The 19,430-nt window shown below is 34.1% G+C and overlaps 1 protein-coding gene across 9 annotated transcripts in view; it reads right to left on the reverse strand.

The window, feature by feature from the left end:
- The window catches only part of LOC145678202 (uncharacterized), a 147,008-nt gene that overhangs the window by 36,280 nt on the left and 91,298 nt on the right, over positions 1-19,430 (reverse strand). For all 9 annotated transcript variants that reach the window (XM_081748280.1, XM_081748275.1, XM_081748301.1 and 6 more), the window contains one exon: positions 14,214-14,678. In XM_081748280.1, the coding sequence (XP_081604406.1) occupies positions 14,214-14,566 (353 nt within the window). In that variant the 5' untranslated portion in view covers positions 14,567-14,678. The remainder of the gene's footprint in view (positions 1-14,213; positions 14,679-19,430) is intronic.

Genomic DNA, 19,430 nt, shown 5'->3' on the forward strand with positions numbered 1-19,430 from the left:
TACCTTAAACGTTTCTTGTTTAAAATTGTGTGAATCAGTAAAGAAGGTATCATTTAAAAGATAGAAGAGTATTAATACTAGATCACATTTTGAAAATAAACGTTTTTTTTTATGTTCTCCTTTTATACTTTATGAAATTTGGTAATCTTGCTTATTATAATAATTGCCACCTCAATCCTCCTCCCCATTGTAAATTATTCATTGCAACTTTGGAAAATTCAAGATTGCTAATAAAACTCCAACTGACCAAAGCAGTATATATGCAGTATTTTAAGAGTATATATATATATATATATATATATATATATATATATATATATGTGTGTGTGTGTGTGTGTGTGTGTGTGTTACAGTTTCGGCTATGTTACTCTTAAAATATATATACTGCTTTGATCAATTGAGTTTTATTAGCAACCCCCCCCCCCCTTCATATCGAATTTCCAGAAATTCTCTTTATGTGGTGCTTTACATCACAAATCCTATGTACTGTAGAAAAATCAAGTTTCTTTCTTAAGTATTACGCCTAGGCGTTGATCAGTCAGTTACTCAGTGAGGACTTCTTTTTATATATACAGGGTAGTAAGAAAATACACCGACAGACAGAAGTAGTATTATATATTTCATGATAGTTGACATGGAATTAAGCAAATCTATATATATATATATACTAGGGATGGCCAGTTCCGGAAAGTAAAATCGGAAAAATTCCGAAAAAATATTTTTTCTTTTTGTAATCCTAAGAATTTTGTTCAAATGCAAACGAACAAATTTCCTTTTTGTAATTCTGGGAATGCATGATGCAAGTTAAGCTGAAACTTACATCCTAAAGTATACACTAATCAATCTTTCCATGGTTAATGAGATGCAGTCCAAAAGTACGATGTACTCCTAATACTTAATTTTTGTTTTACTGTGATATTGTCCAGAGGTAAGACACATATCATACTGAGATAAACAACTTGACAGAATGAAGATGTTATCATACGTAGTTTTCCAGAAAATCGTGAGAAACGAATTTTTATGAAGTTAAAATATGCGTCGCTTGTTGCCAGTGTGATGCAATTGATAACTTTTATGCTAGAATAGTCTTATTATTATTATTATTATTATTGTTATTATTATTATTATTATTATTATTAATCGTTTACGTACTGTAAAAGAAAAATATGAACCGTTAAGTAGTAGATTTTATCTGTTGTTTTTTGATATCTTCTAACAGTAATAACAAACTGCTTGTAAATACGCAATGATTATCAAGGACAATGGCATATTAATGTAAGGACTACTCTGCAGACTAGCAATAAATAACAGATAAACAATAGTTGCAAAAAAAAAAAAAAGTAACTAACTTGGGCACGTCAGGGGACATCCACATTGCGCATTATGTTCGCGAGAATATAGGGACGCATTGAGACTCTAGCAAAGAGCGTGGTGTTATCATGTTCGTTTGGCTAATTTTAATAAGGTGAGCCTGATGTATAAAGTTGTCAAATTCATATTATTACTGCAAGGGCCGTATGATGGAGGCATTAACTTTAATATTAATGGCACTAATGAACACTTACTTGCTCTAACGGTTAACCTCTTTTTGAAATGATTCTTAGAAGTGGACGTGTTGGCATGCAGTTAGAAGACCTATATCCATTATTTAAAAAGCACACATTATCTGTGGAGTACTAACGATTTGCGTCACTATTGAACACTAACGTAGCACTAGCGATGTTTCAAGTCGAAATTGGGGTCTGACATAAGTGGCTTGTCAACTTCACGGACATTATATTTTTCTTGAATGCGAGAATTTTGCGCCCTGCCACAAAAATAGGGAAAAATGCACCCTCAATATATTTGCACTAGGATGTTTGCGCCCTACCCCAAAAACAGGGGAAAATGCGCCGGCTATATATTTGCACTGGGATGTTTGCGCCCTACAATTCAACTTATTTCTGTATTGTGTAAAGTAACTTCCACTCACACTTGAACTAGGCTTGCCCCTCATCGTCTCAGTGAGTTACTCCATCCGTTATAATATTCCAAACAAATGAAAAAAATACAATTTTAGTTCACTAAAGGGCAATCCATACAAATACAATTTTTCACTATACTACAAAATTTACAATAAAAGTATAAATGACTTATATATAATTATTTATTAATATAATCAAAGAGTATAATTTAATCTACAAAAGGCTGTTTGGCTTTAACCAGATATCTCTGTTCACAATCCTTGCGAGTTGTTTGGCTTTTCAGGACACAAAATATAGAAAAGAAACTGTAAAGTGAATGTAAAATCAGTTCAGTAATATTATCAGGAAAACTATGTACAATGTGTTTACTTGCTGGAATTACACTTCAAACACACAATTGCGTTCAGTCGTTCTTTCAGAAAAAATGTTCCGGGGGGCACACTTAGTATTCCGGAGGGGGGTCACTGCTGGTACTATTCTATTTATTATTATATTATAGACGTATTATTTTGGTCTCCTCCGAGGGGGCACTCTGAGAGCTCTGGGGAGGCCAGTGTTCCCCCAAAATCATCTCTGGAAGAAGCAGTGATTGCGTTGATCCGTTGTGTTCTTTTGGCTTATATTGAAGTTTATTCTCCCCTTATATAGCTACAATGAAAATAAATCACAAATGGCATGGCTGTGTGGGGAAGATTGTTTATGCTGTAATGTCAGCCCCTCCGAGCAAATGCGTAAGCTCGAATAGGTTCTTTTATTTCGCAGGGCTCAAACTTCCCGGTGGAGGTACATCGCAGGCGCAATTTTCCCTGTTCTTGAGGTAGGGCGCGAATTTCCCAGGCGCAAAATTCTCGACACTGTTCGAATGACCTCGGAAGACTATATCTTTTTCAATACTTTTTTATATTCTTTTACTCGAGATTTCTTCATGGCTTCTTATTAAAGTACTTACTAACATAAAATCCTCATTTTATTGTCCAAACCAATCAATATGGGTATGTTGTCAGTAAAATATTTAGATTGATCGAGCCCCTAGTGTGTAACCACAGTATTTCATATCATCCCCCCCCCCATTAGAAATCTTGGCTAAACGAACCAATATATGTTGCCAATAAAATAGTTTAGAATGATTGAGCCCCTGGTAAATAACCACAGTATTCCGTGAGAGACCCCCCCCCTTTTCCTATTACCATATTCTAGCTACGTGCCTGACTCAGCTAATTCTCTACATTCTTTACCAAGCACACATTTTCTAAAGCGGAAAATGCTCTCTAAATATCTAAGCTCATTAGTTTCAGCAGATGCACAAATTGGGTAACATTCTATCTACATGAATGTTATATATGTCGATTACTGGAAACCGCTTCTCGCTATCTATTACCATATTTACTATATAATGATTAACGTTAAAACCGGAAATGGTTGATTTGTACCGCTTCCGGTTTGAATATTACATTTATCAGGGAACTCGATTCTTAACTATTGACTCTGTACATCGTGGCCAAAATTGATGGTAATCCATCAGATAGTTCTTGGGACTGTTTGTTTCACTGACGGACAGAATGAATATATGGCTATAGAGTTTTGATAAACTAAATTCGTTAATGAGTGATGATGGAACAAATACCAAGAAAGAGAACCAAGAGTACAACCGGGAAAATTTTCGAACACAAAATTAGCCATCCAAAACCCACATGTCCTGGGTTAGAATACCATAGATGAAAACTCTACCACTGAGTCATCAATCACCCGCTTATTAGTTTTATTAATTATTATATTAATATAAATTAATGAATGCCTGCTTATGTTAATTATTGAACAATTACATTGTATACTTCGTAAAGTCAAAAATTATAAATTTGTATTTACTGTACATAGGTATGTTGATAATAAGCGAACGTTATTATAATATTTGTTGAGATTTCTTTTCCTTCACTGGTTTTCGTCTGGTTTAAAAGTAGTTTGCAGTGCTTTGGAGCAGCTGCAGGTGGGAACACGATAATGTTTGAGACATACCGGCGACTTTTTTTGTGTGTGAAAATAAGACCTTCCTCATAAAGCAGTAAATAAGTACAGTAGCAATTGTCTACGTAAGTGATAAAGACATATCCAACTACAAGAAACTAATAGAAGTATATATATTCATTACAGTATTTTGTTTTTCTTTTAACAGCTACTAGCTAGGGATGACCAATTCCAGAATTTTTACTTTCCGGAAAGTAAAATCGGAAAAATTCCGGATTTTTTTTCGAATGTCGGAATTTTCTGAATTCCGGATTTTTTCTGAAATCCGGAATTTTTCCGAATTCCGGATTTTTTCTGAATTCCGGAAAATAAATTTTACGATTCCGGAAAACAAAATTTCCGGATAATTTTGGCCATCCTAATATATACTATGTGATCAAAAGTATCCGGACACCCCCAAAAACATACGTTTTTCATATTAGGTGCATTGTGCTGCCACCTACTGCCAGGTACTCATTATCAGCCACCTCAGTAGTCATTAGACATCGTGAGAAAGCAGAATGGGGCGCTCCGCGGAACTCGGATTTGGAACGTGCTCAGATGATTGGGTGTCACTTGTGTCAGAAGTCTGTACGCGAGATTTCCACACTCCTAAACATCCCTAGGTCCACTGTGTCTGATGTGACAGTGAAGTAGGAACGTTAAGGGAAACGTACAACACAAAAGCATACAGGCCGACCTCGTCTGTTGACTGACAGAGACCGCTGACAGTTGAACAGGGTCGTAAAGTGTAATAGGCAGACATCTATCCAGACCATCACACAGGAATTTCAAACTGCATCAGGATCCACTCCAAGTACTATCACAGTTAGGTGTGAGGTGAGAAAACTTGGATTTCATGGTCAAGCGGCTGCTCATAAGCCACATATCACGCAGGTAAATGCCAAACGACGCCTCGCTTGCTGTAAGGAGCGTAAACATTGGACGATTGAACAGTGGAAAAACGTTGTGTGGAGTGACGAATCACGGTACACAATGTAGCGATTCGATGGCAGGGTGTGGGTATGGCGAATGCCCAGTGAACGTCATCTGTCAGCGTATGTAGTGCTAACAGTAAAATTCGGAGATGGTGATGTTATAGTGTGGTCGTGTTTTTCTTGGAGGGGGCTTGCACCCCTTGTTGTTTTGCGTGGCATTCTCACAGCGCAGGCCTACATTGGTGTTTTAAGCATCTTCTTGCTTCTCACTGTTGAAGAGCAATTCGGGGTGGCTATTGCATCTTTTAACACGATCGAGCACCTGTTCATACTGCACGGCCTGTGGCGGAGTGGTTACACGACCATAACATCCCTGTAATGGACTGGCCTGTACAGAGTCCTGATTGAATCCTATAGAACACTTTTGGGATGTTTTGGAACGCCGACTTCGTGCCAGGCGTCTTCATTGACCTATATCGATACCTCTCCTTAGATGAGCACTCCGTGAAGAACGGGCTGCCATTCCCCAAGAAACCTTCCAGCACCTGATTGGAGGTATTCCTACGAAAGTGGAAGCTGTCTTCAAGACTAAGGGTGGGCCAACACCATATTGAATTCCAGCATTACCGATGGAGGGCGCCACGAACTTGTAAGTCATTTTCAGCCAAGTGTACGGATACTTTTGATCACAGAGTATATATATATATATATATATATATATATATATATATATATATATATATATATATATATATATATATATATAGGGTGTATCTTTAATGGTGGGCCAAACTTCAAGGAATGATGGAGAATGACAAAAGAAGTGATTTAATATAAGAAGTTAGGTCGAAAGCTGCAACGTTTTGACGTGAGTAATGTTGAAAAACTGGCGAACAGAAAGTCCCATTCGACAAATGCAATGAGGCACAGAAAAGAGTGGAGCGGTTGCAACAACACGAGAATCCTCATAGACTGACGAAGAATTCACATACACACATATTCTCCATCTTAGGGATCTCCATTGTGTGGCAACTGCTACGCTCTCAATGTACACTCATGTCCAAGATGATTGTCGCATATCTATAACTGTCTTCTTGTAAGAATATAATTTGATAATGATTTTGCAGGATACTTTTAATATTGCCACTATATGTATAATCGGGAAATGTACATTTGTGGTAAATTTTATAGGAAAATAATTATAAATACGAAAATTAGAGAAAGTAAAACAAAATGTTACTAAATGGACAAGAAAGTTCTATTTTCGTTTTTTGTTCTTATTTACTGCTCCTTTGACATGAAATTTTCCACATGCATGTCTTTGCCGATTATACACATACTAACATTATAAGAAATACCGAAAGAATTCGTTATCAAATTATATTCCTACAACAACATATTTATAAACATGCGACAATAATTTTGGACATGAGTGTACGTCACTGCACAGTTGGGTGTGATTTTCAGTGTAATCTTTTGACCGGACAGCAAAATCTTTCTATGTTCATAAGATAATGGACATTATGTCACCCCCTTCGCGGTTTTTGAACGCCTCTCACTTGAAAACTTCGTCATTTTCGACCCATGTTCATTAGATAATTTTTGCTTAATTATACATCTGCCACTAACACCTCTTCAGTTTGTTACGTAAAATAAAGAAAATATATAAGGTATGAATGGTTATAAATATAAAAACTATATGGGAAGTGTGTTAAGAAGATAATGAATTAAATAGGAAACGACATACTATATATGTTTTTTTTTTAACGCCAGATTTAATTAAATGATTGAATTATAATTAGATTTTAATTATGTTTTTGATTTAGGAGTAACCTTTTTATTTGTTAACTAGGCTAAAATTAATTTCTGGTCCATTCTACTGTAATCATATATTGTCGGTAATATCCCTGAGCTCTCAACATCCAAACGCTAATAGAAGTAGTATTTATATATTATATCATGCGTTCTGTCCATAGGCAAAAAATCCAACGAAGAGATATACTGAATTGTGCATACTTCAAACAGATTAACCTGCTTACCATTTTAATTTATTTTCAGAATCTATTGTAGTTATTAATCAGAAAACTGTACGTTTCCAGTTAAATAAGAACTTATGAATATATTTACCGCAGTTATTGCTGAAATAAGTTACTGCAATAATTTATAATATAAGGTTAATGTTAGCAGATTTAAATACTTTGACGTCACAATCGGATCTCATTTGTAAATTTCTCTGATTACATGAACTGTTCATACTCACGACAAATTTGAATCTTCTGGTCAAGGATTTTCTGTTTTTTTAAGCTATGGTTTCCACGGTGACTCCTATTTTGTTAACTTATTGTTAGATATAACTGAGAATTACGAATTCTATCTTTGGAGCTTAGCAATCGTATGACAGATATTTCACTTCACATTTGGCGGGGTGTTATATTTCGAGACATTTTACTTTATTGATACTCGCACGTATGCAACCCCACTTCGACATTCTCTCTCTGTTGCAGGAACAAAATACTAGGGCATGCTCCTGTGCATGTTTAATTTCATCAGTGTTGCCAATCCGTTTTTTTTTTTTTTTTTTTTTTTTACAAGCGCCTAGTTTATCTGATCAAAAAATTATGTATTTCAGACTTTTGAATACGCCATTATACAGTTATTATAATTATAGCATTAATATACATATTCTAAGTTTCATGCTTGTTGTGCAGATAGATGTTTCTTTATATGAAAAAATTTAATACATTCTCATAAACACATTTATTTCGAAATTGCACCGCTATTTATCAACCTATCAACAACCTCTTTAACGCCACATAACTAAGGGATGGTGTGTAATCTATACGTTCATACTTGGTTAAGACAACGACAAAAGCAACAATTAAATATTTAATGGTACAGCAATGTTTAAATCTTTAACCACTCGGTTCAGATAACTGGAAGGCCTAGCAGTATATTGATATACAATCTTATATGCCCCTATCTACGATTCTTTCATGAATCTAACTAATATTAACAAATAGAATCTATCCAACCAACAAATAGATTGAAGTTGAATTCGAACGTCAGTATTGAGACTATTTGTCTCCGTCACGATCAATACGACTGTTCAAACACAGACTGCCGTAAATAAAATTTAGAAACAAAATAATAAAATATTAAAAAAAAAAAAAAACTGCTGTAAAATAGAGATATAAAACGAAAAAAAAAAGATAAAATAATAAATATGCAAGAATAACAGAGATAATAACAACAGTAAATTGTAAATATATAATGGGGTTCCGGGTTCAAACCCTGATCCCGCCAAGTGAACTTTGTGGTGGACAAACACCGTGTGCGTGCGTTTTCTCAGGGTTCTTTCGTTTCCTCCCACTTTCTTCATTCCACCATTTCATCTTCACCGTCTCCTTTAGCCTAACCGGCATAACTGTGGGACGTAAAACTCAAAAATTTCATTTTTTTTTGTAAATATATAAAAATAACAATAAATAGTAAATATATAATAATAACAATAAATAGTAAAAATAAAGAAAAACAACAACAAATAGAAAAATAACGAAAAATATAAATTCAAATAATACGAAAAAGAAACTATACAGTAAGAAAAAATATGGCAATAAGGGTTAATTATCTATCCATAACAATACTATAAAAATGTGAGTTTAGTGTATTCATAGTTTTCTGTCCTTGGAACGACTGATAATGAGAACAAGATAGGTTTTCGAAAATATTTTCACTAGAATAAATACATTGACTCTGTAAGGTTGATCATATCACTTAGTCTTATTTTCCTCCCGAAATACAAGAACTGGATTCATTTATTGGGGAAATGTTTCCAAGCAGCAACAATGAAAGAAGGTGAAACAATCTAATACAAAGTGTGTGTGTGTGAAGTCAGATCACTGTGGCCCTTACCCAAGAAAGAGAATTGCTTTGATAGAGGCATACTTTGCACAAAAATCATATGAACGTTGCAGCAATATCCCTCAGCAACGGTTTTCTAGTTTTCCTATACTAAAGAAAACATCAGTATGACCTAGTGAAACGTCTTCGAGAGACACTGATTATCACTGAGTGTAATTTCTAGATTGCGAATTGTGGGCTTATTTTTTTCGAACTTCTAAATTTGTGGCTATGCTTGGATAAGGTGAACGCTATTTTTGATTCCAACATAACAGGGCAACAAACCATACATGAAACAAAATCATGAAGATGATCCACGAATTCTTCCAAAGATCGACTGATATCGAAAGATTTGTCGCTCCCTAGCTCACCGAATTGAAGTCCACTAGACATTTGTATTTATGATATAATCGGAAAAGCACGGTGCACCATAACCACCACGGGCACTCAAATCTTTTTCGGTGAAACAATCAGAACCGTGAGCTAACATATATATATATATATATATATATATATATATATATAGGGTGAATAGTTTAGCTTGATATGCCCTTGTAACTTTTAAACAAATGGAATGAAAAACTGAAATTTTGCATCACGAAAGTACCAGCAGGAGACACTATTTGGTTACTCTCTGATGTCACAAGGTTTCCAGTGTTGCCAACCCAACATAAAGTTTTAAACTGTCACTACGTCAGGATAGTGCATATTTTAAACCTACACGCTAAACAAAAACTTACAATGTTACATTTCTTATTCAGTATTACAAACTAAGGCTACAGCATCACAAACATCCAAATTTTGGGGGTTTCTACAGCAGTAATAACGCAAATAAGATAGATGGGGCTATGCGCGTCCAAAGTACTACAGTATCTAATACTATGTTCGTGCTATGATAAATTGCGAATGGATACGAACAAAGTTACAAGGGGTTGAAATTTGGACTTTTTCCAAAAGCCTTTATTTTGAAAAGCTGCTTGGATAAGTATCTCGTCCAATTACATAAATAGTTTTCAAGAGACATGAAGATCACAACGCTACTCATAGCAATCTGATATTTCAAACCTTTCTGGAGATAAGATCTGTTAACGTTTTCAACACTGTTTAAAAGTTCGTAATTCGAAGAACTTATTGTAATTACACGTACCAAAAAAATAATGTTATAGAAGCAAAGTGAATCCAACCTTGTTTTAAAGAGTTCCCACAAATGCACCATTTTAAGCAATATATCAAAATTTGCTTTATTATTATTATTATTATTATTACGTGTAGCTTTGAAATATGTAATAATCTGACGTAGTGTAATTTGAAGAAATGCAACTTTATGTTGAGTTGATAACACTGTTAACCTCGTGGTATCACAGGGTATGCCACACGATGTCTGCGTCGCAACATTTGCATGGTGCAAAATTTCAGCGCTTTCTGTCCATTAGTTTAAAAGTTACAAAAGAGTATCAAAATGAATGATGCGCTCTGTGTATATACTAAAATGGTAACTTTTACATTCTGTAAAAATCATTATTTTATATTTACTAATATCTACATCTAGTAAATTATTTTGGTACCACTTAACTATTGCATCCATATCTTGCTGAAGTTCATTACTGTCATTTATTAATTTGATACATTTACACAGTTTTAGCTAATTCTCTTCTAACAATTTATTGGAATTTTTTTATGTATTGAGGAAGAACGTTTATTAATTTTATAAATAGTAAAGGTTCTAAATTTGTCCCTCGTAGAATTCCAGATTACTGAAAAGTATTCGGTTGATTTGTATCCTTTATATTCAATAAACTGTCTCCGGCCCCTTAAATATGATTCAGACTGACCTATTAACTTTACAGAGAGATTAAATTAACACAATTTGTCTATTAACAATTTATAATTTACCATATCAAATGATTTTACAATATCTGTACACATAACATCGCCTTAACATTCTTGATTTAAAGCACTTGGTATGAAATTGTTAATAACTGAGATTTATCACATTAGCTACCTTGGTTGGAGCCATGCTCGTAATCTGAAATTGATAATTTTACATTATTTCCAACAACGCAGATTCAAACATTTTTGCAAAAGTACTTAATATTGATAGAGGTGTGTAATTTTGAGTGCCAATGCCATTAAACTTATGAAATGCGGAATTTACAAACTGTAATTAGAAGGTTAAATGGCGCCTCTAGAACAAAAGTGAAAATTTTGCAGGAAAGCAAAAATAAATAAATAAATAAATAAAATAAATAAAAAATAAAATAAATAAATAAATAAATAAATAAAAAAACTATAAAAAATAAATTATATAAGTTGTATTAAGTAACTTTGATTATCTTTACTGATTTTGGAAATTTTAACGTTATTTCAATGTGTATAATATTAATTATAGTGGAGAAACCTTTTCTTAAATACATAATAATTACAATTATTAACCACTGAAAACTGATAACAACTTAAAACCTATTTTGACTTACGACAGTCTTATTCTGAAAGTGCAGAATACAATACAGTATAAAGAAATAATAATACTGTTCTTCCATTTGGGTATTTCTTAGGTATATAGCCTGAAATACAATCAGAACCTGTAGTTCAATTTCCTTTTAGTCTCCTTCAATAAAGCCTTTTAAATTTCCGGAATTTTTCGTTTGTTTAGTTTGTCTCAAAAACTGTTCATATTAGTATTACTATTTGCAGTGCTTCTGACATACACACTAATTAGTAGAGCCCGGAAGTTTAGGCATTTATTTAGTGTAAAATAGGCAGGCAAAATGGCATTTAAAATTTGACAAATAGGCACTAAGAGGCAAAAACAAAAGTTGTTACTTTTTATAATACTCAAACATTACAGGATATTTTTCTTGTTTAGGCATTTATTTTGTGTAAAATAGGCAGGTGAATGGTATTTAAAATTTGACTAGTAGACACTAAAAGGCAAAAACAAAAGTTGTTACTTTCTAATACTCAAACATTACATGATATTTTTCTTGTTATATGAATATGTGTACAAAATATTACTTAGTGTATGCTGGTTGCACATGACTACAAGATGCTTCTTTAAGTTATCAACAGTCATACTTAACGGTTTTTACAATAGAAAATGATCTTTCCACTTCAACTGAAGTGAGGCGTACATAAATGAAGCTATTGAAGATGGACTCATTTCAAGATCACACTTTTCACTGTTAAGAATATCACGAATTTTCAACATTTTTTGAAAGTCCTCCTTAGCTGCCACAACACGTTTGCACTTTTCATAAACAGCCAGTCCCTTTCCCCCCGGCACTTTTTCTAGCTGGTCAACTGTTTCCTGAAAGATCTGTAAAGATGTTGGAAGCGTTTCACATCTTTTCTCTAGTTTCGTAATAGTCTCTGGTAATTTACCATAATGCACTGAAATGAATGCAAGATCACTGAAATGAATGCAAGATCACTGAAATGAATGCAAAAATAATAGTCAGAAGAAATGACAAGGATGAGGATGTTTCCATGGGTCCAATGATGGCGTTGGCTAGGTATCTTCCTGTAGCATCTGTCGTCTCATCTATCGAAATCCAAATCTTTTTCCCACAAACTTCGTCACGAATCTTTTCCAGAGTCTGTTCATAGCAAGCATTTAAATATGTTTTCCTTAGAGTAGATTCTGACGGTACAACTTCCTTCGTGTATTTTTCCAGGAAATTCTTTAGTGTCTTGTTTTCCAGCTTCCAGAAAGGTATTCCCGCTGCCATGAAAGACTTGTATAGGTCAAAAGAAAACTGTGATTGTCTATTGGATGAACAAACAGCTGTTGAAATGAAGGACAACTTCTTCTGTCCCGTCATTTTCAAAGCAGCATCTTTATGTTTAGCAGTATTCAGATGCTGAGATACAAAGTATTTCTTGTCGTGATTAATTGTTTTGCCACACACTTTGCACAACAAAACTGCGCCATCGGTAGTAAACGTATCTGCGTTAATTTCATGGACGTATCCTTGTAACTTACTGTTCAACGGTATGCTAAATTTTGGCATGATACGGCCTTTTGTGCGTTCGAATCTGGAATAAAGAATATTGCTTCGAATGTTTCGTTGATTGAACTTAGTTCTTTCTTTCCTTTTTTTTTTTTTTTTTTTTTTAACAGAAGCTCCAGTTTCTTTTGATGCCGACTGGAGAAAGAATGACCCGCGAACAACAACTTGAAGGAAATCGCCGCTCTTTGTTGCAAGCGCAGATATTATTTCTGATAGCACGCTACCGCCTTTTTCGCATTAATTGTTACAATCCCAAAGTTCGCCGACTTTCGTCTAAGCTAGCGTTTTTAAATCAACCTGAACCTGAAGTTAATGTTATTGTTAAACATATCACGCTACGCAGACATTTCAATGAAAAAATGACACTTATAATCGAGAATGAGCATTTACAATTTGAAATTTTTGTATCTAAAATTGCAAAAAAGGCAAAAAAGGCACAACACATCCAAAAGTTGTTGAAGCTATTAAAAGGTAAAATAGGCACAATAAAAAACTTCACTACAGGCTCACAACAACACAGTGATTTTTTCCTTTAAAAAAATACAGATACAGGCATCTTTAAAAGAAAGGCATTTTGCCAAAGTTCCAGGTTCTACTAATTAGAAATAGATAGTAATGAGAAGCACACTCCTCGGTCTTATTTCTAATGAAAGTCTATAGTTGAAAAGGTTTAGTTTGCACTGCAGTCTGTATATATGCTACGAAATTATTTTACCCAACTATAATTTTTTTCTTTGTTTCCTTTCGTAGTTTCTTAAATTCTTGATGTGATGAACTATGCTCCCTTCCTTTTCTGTAATTGACCTGTGATAATGGGTTCTAGTTTATACTTTCCTAATTATATTCATGGCAATCCAAAACAGGTATTTCCTTACTATGTTATAGTGGAGACAAACATAAACTGTAGAGGATATCTAACGTAAGAGAAATACAGAATAAATACCTAAGTGAGTCAACCTTCTAGAAATTGCACTGAACATTGAGCAAGCAAAAATTCTATTCTGTACCGAATAATGGTACAGAAGAGTATTTTGAGACAAACCTATTAGATATTCCCAATTTTCAATGATAAGAAAATTAAAAGCATACCTCGATATTTCCCAAGCCCCTCCCTCTTTTAACAGTTTTGAAACAAGAGGAAGTTCACTGTACAGGTTTCAAGTGAACCTAACAGCAAGAGATAGAGAGAGAAATAAGAGAATGATAAAAGAACTTCGAAAATTAAGTTTCAGAGATATTCGAGCGACTGAAGGTAAAACTATAACATTATATTGGAGATGTATTCTCAAGCTTATTCTTTGATTAAAGCTAAAGTTTATGAGTGAAAACAAAAGTACCCACTTCAAGGGACGATCATGAAACTTGCTGGAAATATGGATTAATGAAAATTAAAATATTACCTGTGGGATTCAGAACGAATTGTATCTTCTATACAGTCTTCACTTATATCCGTGGAGTATGATTCAGACAAATCTGGAGGTATGTTACTTTCTTCGATTTTCACTTCGCAAACTGGTTCGTAATCCTTATAACCAAATTCTGGCTTCTTCACTAAATGAATGGGGTTCGAAGTTGAGGCACAAGTTACGGATTCATGAATTGTAGCATTCTCTTCTTTGATTTCTGTGAGCACCGAATCCTTCAATTCAATTGAACTTTCCTCATCATAAGAATCGTCTTTTTCAGTTTTCAAGAAAATTTTATATCCCATAGAGGATACTTCACATTCTGTTTCATATTGATCTTCCATCATGGTAATATAATGCAAAAGTCTGTATGTTTTAATTGATGTGATGCGGCTTAAAATTTGTTACGAGCAACGAAGAAAGTATTAGTTTCATTAAAATCTTTCCCTTCAAAAGAACCTACAAAAAAAAAAAAAAAAAAAGAAAAAACAAAACTCACAAATATTGTTTTAATTTATTAAATTTATTTGTATCTATAGGAAAAATCAAATTATCAACTACGTCACTAGAGCAGTTATTGCTCAATATTCAAACCAGTAACGAATACTATTTTCCTTGTCTTAATTAGATCTTACAATTTCTGATACTTCTCAACTCAAAGAAAAGAAATGCATTACCTTTACGATAAAATGCTAAAATGAACAATCTATTTCTTGTAACATTTTAATGTATGGTAACATGTTAAGAAGAAGAGAAAAGAATTGCTTCTTTATCTTTAGTTAACAAATTTAATTATTTATATGTATTATTTAACCCTCGGACTACTTTGTGCCAATCTCAGTATATTTTTTGTAATTGGTGCTTGTGCTTTCCATTTCAATTCAGGCAGGGCATGTACCATCACCATCTGAGATATTGTTGAAACTTTTTTTATAGCAACATGACATGTTTTTAAGAGACCCTTCTTTTTTTTGATTTGTTTTGTTTTGTTTTGTCGAAGAAAAAACTTCCTGCCAAGTAATGGACTATCAAAGACGGTGAGTACAATTTATGAATTGTAGAAAACATGGAAAATTGTCAACTTCGAAGCCCCACCATTCAGCTATGGAGACAGGTAGAGTTATAATTCTTGTTGTGGTATGTACACTCATGTCTAAAATTATTGTCGCATGTCTATAAATGTGTTGTTGTAGGAATATAATTTGATAACAAAATCGCCCGGTATTTCTTATAACGTTGGTATGTGTATAATCGGCAGAGACATGTATGTGGCAAATTTCAGGTCAAAAGAGCCGTAAATAAGAACAATAAAATGAAAATAAAACTTTCTTGTCCATTTAGCAACATTTTGTAATTACTCATTCTAATTTTCGTATTTCTGATTTGATTTCAATGGAATGTAACACAAACATACATTTCCTTATTGTACACATAGTATCAGTATTAAAAGTTCCCTGCAAAATCATTATCAAATTATATTCTTAAAAGAAGACAGTTATAGATATGCGACAATCATTTTGGACATGAGTGTACATAGGGATATAAATAAACTATATTTTAGTATAGTTTGGTTTGTCTATGCCTATCTTTTTGTACATAAATTAACAAATGAACGTCAGTTTATCTGAAAAGTCGAAGTTTGCGAATTTTTTTCGAGGACTTACGTTTCGAATTTTAAAATTCTGTTTTCACGGTTGAGCAGACCTAGTTACCCGCTTTCCGAAAAAAAAAATGTATTGCTTCTATGTGGAACCGTTTCGTCGGAGAAAATTCAAGAAATTGTCAAATTTTCAAAAATCTCCATTTTTGTGCGCCATTTTCTCGAAAACACCGCACTTTAAAATTCTGAAATTTTGTCAGATGGTTCAACTTTACATGAATAATAAACACCAAATAGCATTCTCGATCAGTCCATCATGAATTAACTACAGCCTTTTGAAGTTAGCGAAGTTTCGTTAACTTTGATGTCACAGTTGGCAACATTGGAAACAATAAATGTGCAACAATTTGATTATGTTTGTGGTTCACATTCATTGAATGAAGAATAAAAGTTTTTCCTGACTTCTTTTCATTATTTTGATCAAAAAGGTTCTCTAAAATAGTAAAATGATCCTCTGCCCCTGCCCCTCCGTTTTTTTAAACCGAAGTAATCTGAGGTGGAAATTACGATTACGAAAAACACAAATTTTAAGTTCACTTGAAACGGCCATTCAAAAAATTCTGATAATCTATAAAAAATCTGAACTATTACCTCAGTAGTGCTTTGGAATGCTGCAGACAAAGTCTCAATAAGTGCGATGTCATTACAGTGATCGAAAATGGACAAAAAGTTAAAAAATCGAAACGTTTTCTTACGCGTTCCATCAAAGAAATTTACGGACTTTTTAAACAGAACAATCTCAGCATAAGAATAGGTCACTCGAAATTTTATAGTATTCGACCAAAGTGGGTCTGTCCGCAAGCTGCGAGGGAAGTGTGTGTGTGCATTTTGTAAATTTTAAGTTAGCTGGTACTGCGTTGCAAGAAATCAAAGGTGCAGCCTGTATTGAAGCTGTCATGAGTGATCTATTTTCTTTAGTAGTATGATCCGTAGAAAATGACAGCTGTCTTCTTCAAGAATGTAGTGAATGTTCTGGAGTGGAAGGAATAAGTGTGGAGTCTTTAATTATTGATCCTGAAGAAAATGAAAGTGTTATGTATGCCATATGGAAAAACAATGATCTCGTTAAAAAAAACTGCCACTTTTAGTTTTCGTATCGTACGTTGTTGGTTTAACTATAAGAATTGTAATTCATGACTACATTAAGAAAATCCAAAAGAGAATTAATTGATAGCGAAAAAGCATCGTGTAAAATTTCAAGATGCAAATTTTATTTTACTTCAAGTGGATTTCGCCAAAAACTGACTGTTATTCTGCAAAGTGAAATTTTGAGTTATCACCGGAAAAACGAGCAAATTTCCATCTTTATGGCAGTGGTATATCATTATGAAACAACTGACAGTTTTGTTGTAATAAGTGACGACGATTCGGCTCATGTACTCATAACCATAGAAAAGGCTCGAATACGTGAAAATAAGTGTCTACAATTTCCCAAGCCGTGTCAGTAATTTCAGATAGTGCTGCATCCCACTTTAAAAATCGCTTTCAGATGTTCGAGATACAGACAGGTTCCATAAGGCAGTGATTTTTTAGTGAAACCGGCCATGCAAGGGTCTCTGTGACGATATTGGGGGAAGGGGAAGTAAAGAATGTGGCAATGCAGCATAACCTCAGGCAAATACATATACACAGTATTAAAACAGCAGAATTCGTAAGTATAGTGCAAGTACAAACTCCGGGTATTGCTCTAGTTTTGTTGCCTGGAACTGAATTCGACAATTTCAGAAAAAAAAAAAGAAAGAAAGGGAAAGCGTGCGACCGGTAACTGGTATTCAAGGAAGTCACCTTTGGCTTTCGGAAAATGGGGAAGTTTTTATCGCAGTAATGGGTCACCATGAACTAACTTCATGCTTCTTCCCCCAAAATCGACCTTCTGCAATTTAAAAGTGTAGATTTAAGAAGTCTGTAAAAAGGAACTATTGTTACATGCATATGTGATAACCAGTGGTGGGTAGGAGAAATATTATGAATAAATTATGAATTACGTGAAATTGAAGTGCTGTTATGCTTCCACATAGACCTTCAACAGGGAACAGGTTTCCAGAAAAGTAAAATGTTTTGTGACTATCGACAATGTGTTACGAGTTGTGAGCAGGCCCGTGCTGGCCCACCGGGACATGTCCCGGTGTGCCCTCCGAAACATCACATTATAAATAAAGGTACGTTTCTTTTTTTTTTTTTTAATAATAAATTCTTACACTTGTCATTGGTAAAGAACCCGTGAAGGGTACAGTGCGCCCTTTACATAAGGCGTCCTTGCGAAACCACATCAAAGATAAACGATCTTATTTATTTTTTTGTGTGGCACAGTTCTGTACAATGAATACACACTGTTACTGTTGGTAAAGAACCCGTGAAAGGTACAATTCCCTTTCCGTAAGGCGCCCAGCGAAACATCACATTATAGTAGATAAGTGGTTGTAGTTGTTCTTCTGTATACCAGTTTTGCATAGTAAATTCACATAGTGGCTGTTAGTAAAGATCCTGTGAACAGTACAGTGCGCCCTTACAGAAGGCGACCTGTGAAATATCACATTATTATTTTTAAAAAATTCTTCCAGGGGTGTCCACAAGGGGGGGGGCTATGACGCAAACTGCGCCACTGAAATATTTGGGTGGGTTAAAAATCTATATAAATATGTTTGAGAGGGTGTAAAAATTAATGGATTTTTTTTTCATGGAAGAACACCTACGGATAGGCAATTGAGGAGGGGTGCGTCATGGACATGAGGGGGGGGGGGGGCACTATTGAATTCTTTTGTATACGAGTTTTGTATTACACATTCATACAATTATTGGCAGAGAACAGGTAAAGAGCACAGTCACTTTTCGAAAATATGTATAAAGCCAGTAAAGCAATTAACATGCAAGTCTATTTGATAAGATGATATAGGAGTTTCTGGTGCTGCTGCTCATTTATAAAAAATAAAAAAAATAAAAAAAACTGAAAAGCTTAGTGCAATTGATACAGTGCAGTTTAAATATTCAAGATTTTTAAGTTCTTTATTTACAAATTTGATTGTTCCTGTGTGTTTTAGAGCAGTGTTCGAATGATCAGTACGAATTGTATTTCTAAAGTATTGGTATATATTTAGCTTTATTTTGTTTGACAAATATATATATATAATATATATAAATATATATATATATATATATATATATATAATTATTATTATTATTATTATTATTATTATTATTAAAACTAACACTATGGCCTATGGAACCCGGAGGTTCAATGCCGCGTTCTCAAAAGCTCTCCACTGACTTCTATCCTTAGTTAACTGGATCCAGTTTCTACTTTGTATTCCTATCTCTGCGAGATCCATCTTAGTATTGTCCTCCCATCTGCGCCTAGGTCTTCCTAATGATCGTTTTCCGATTGGTCTTTCAGTCAAGACTTTAAAAGCGTTTTCTACTTTCTTCCATTCTAGCTACATGACCCGCCCACCTAAGCCTCCTAGACTTGACGACTCTAACAATGTTGGGTAAACAGTATAAACAGTGGCGTGCCGTGACTTTTCTCACAGGAGACTAGGTTCGAAGAGAATATG

This window comes from Thermobia domestica, chromosome 2 (assembly GCF_964235325.1).
Source record: "Thermobia domestica chromosome 2, izTheDome1.hap1.1, whole genome shotgun sequence".
Classification (NCBI taxonomy): domain Eukaryota; kingdom Metazoa; phylum Arthropoda; class Insecta; order Zygentoma; family Lepismatidae; genus Thermobia; species Thermobia domestica.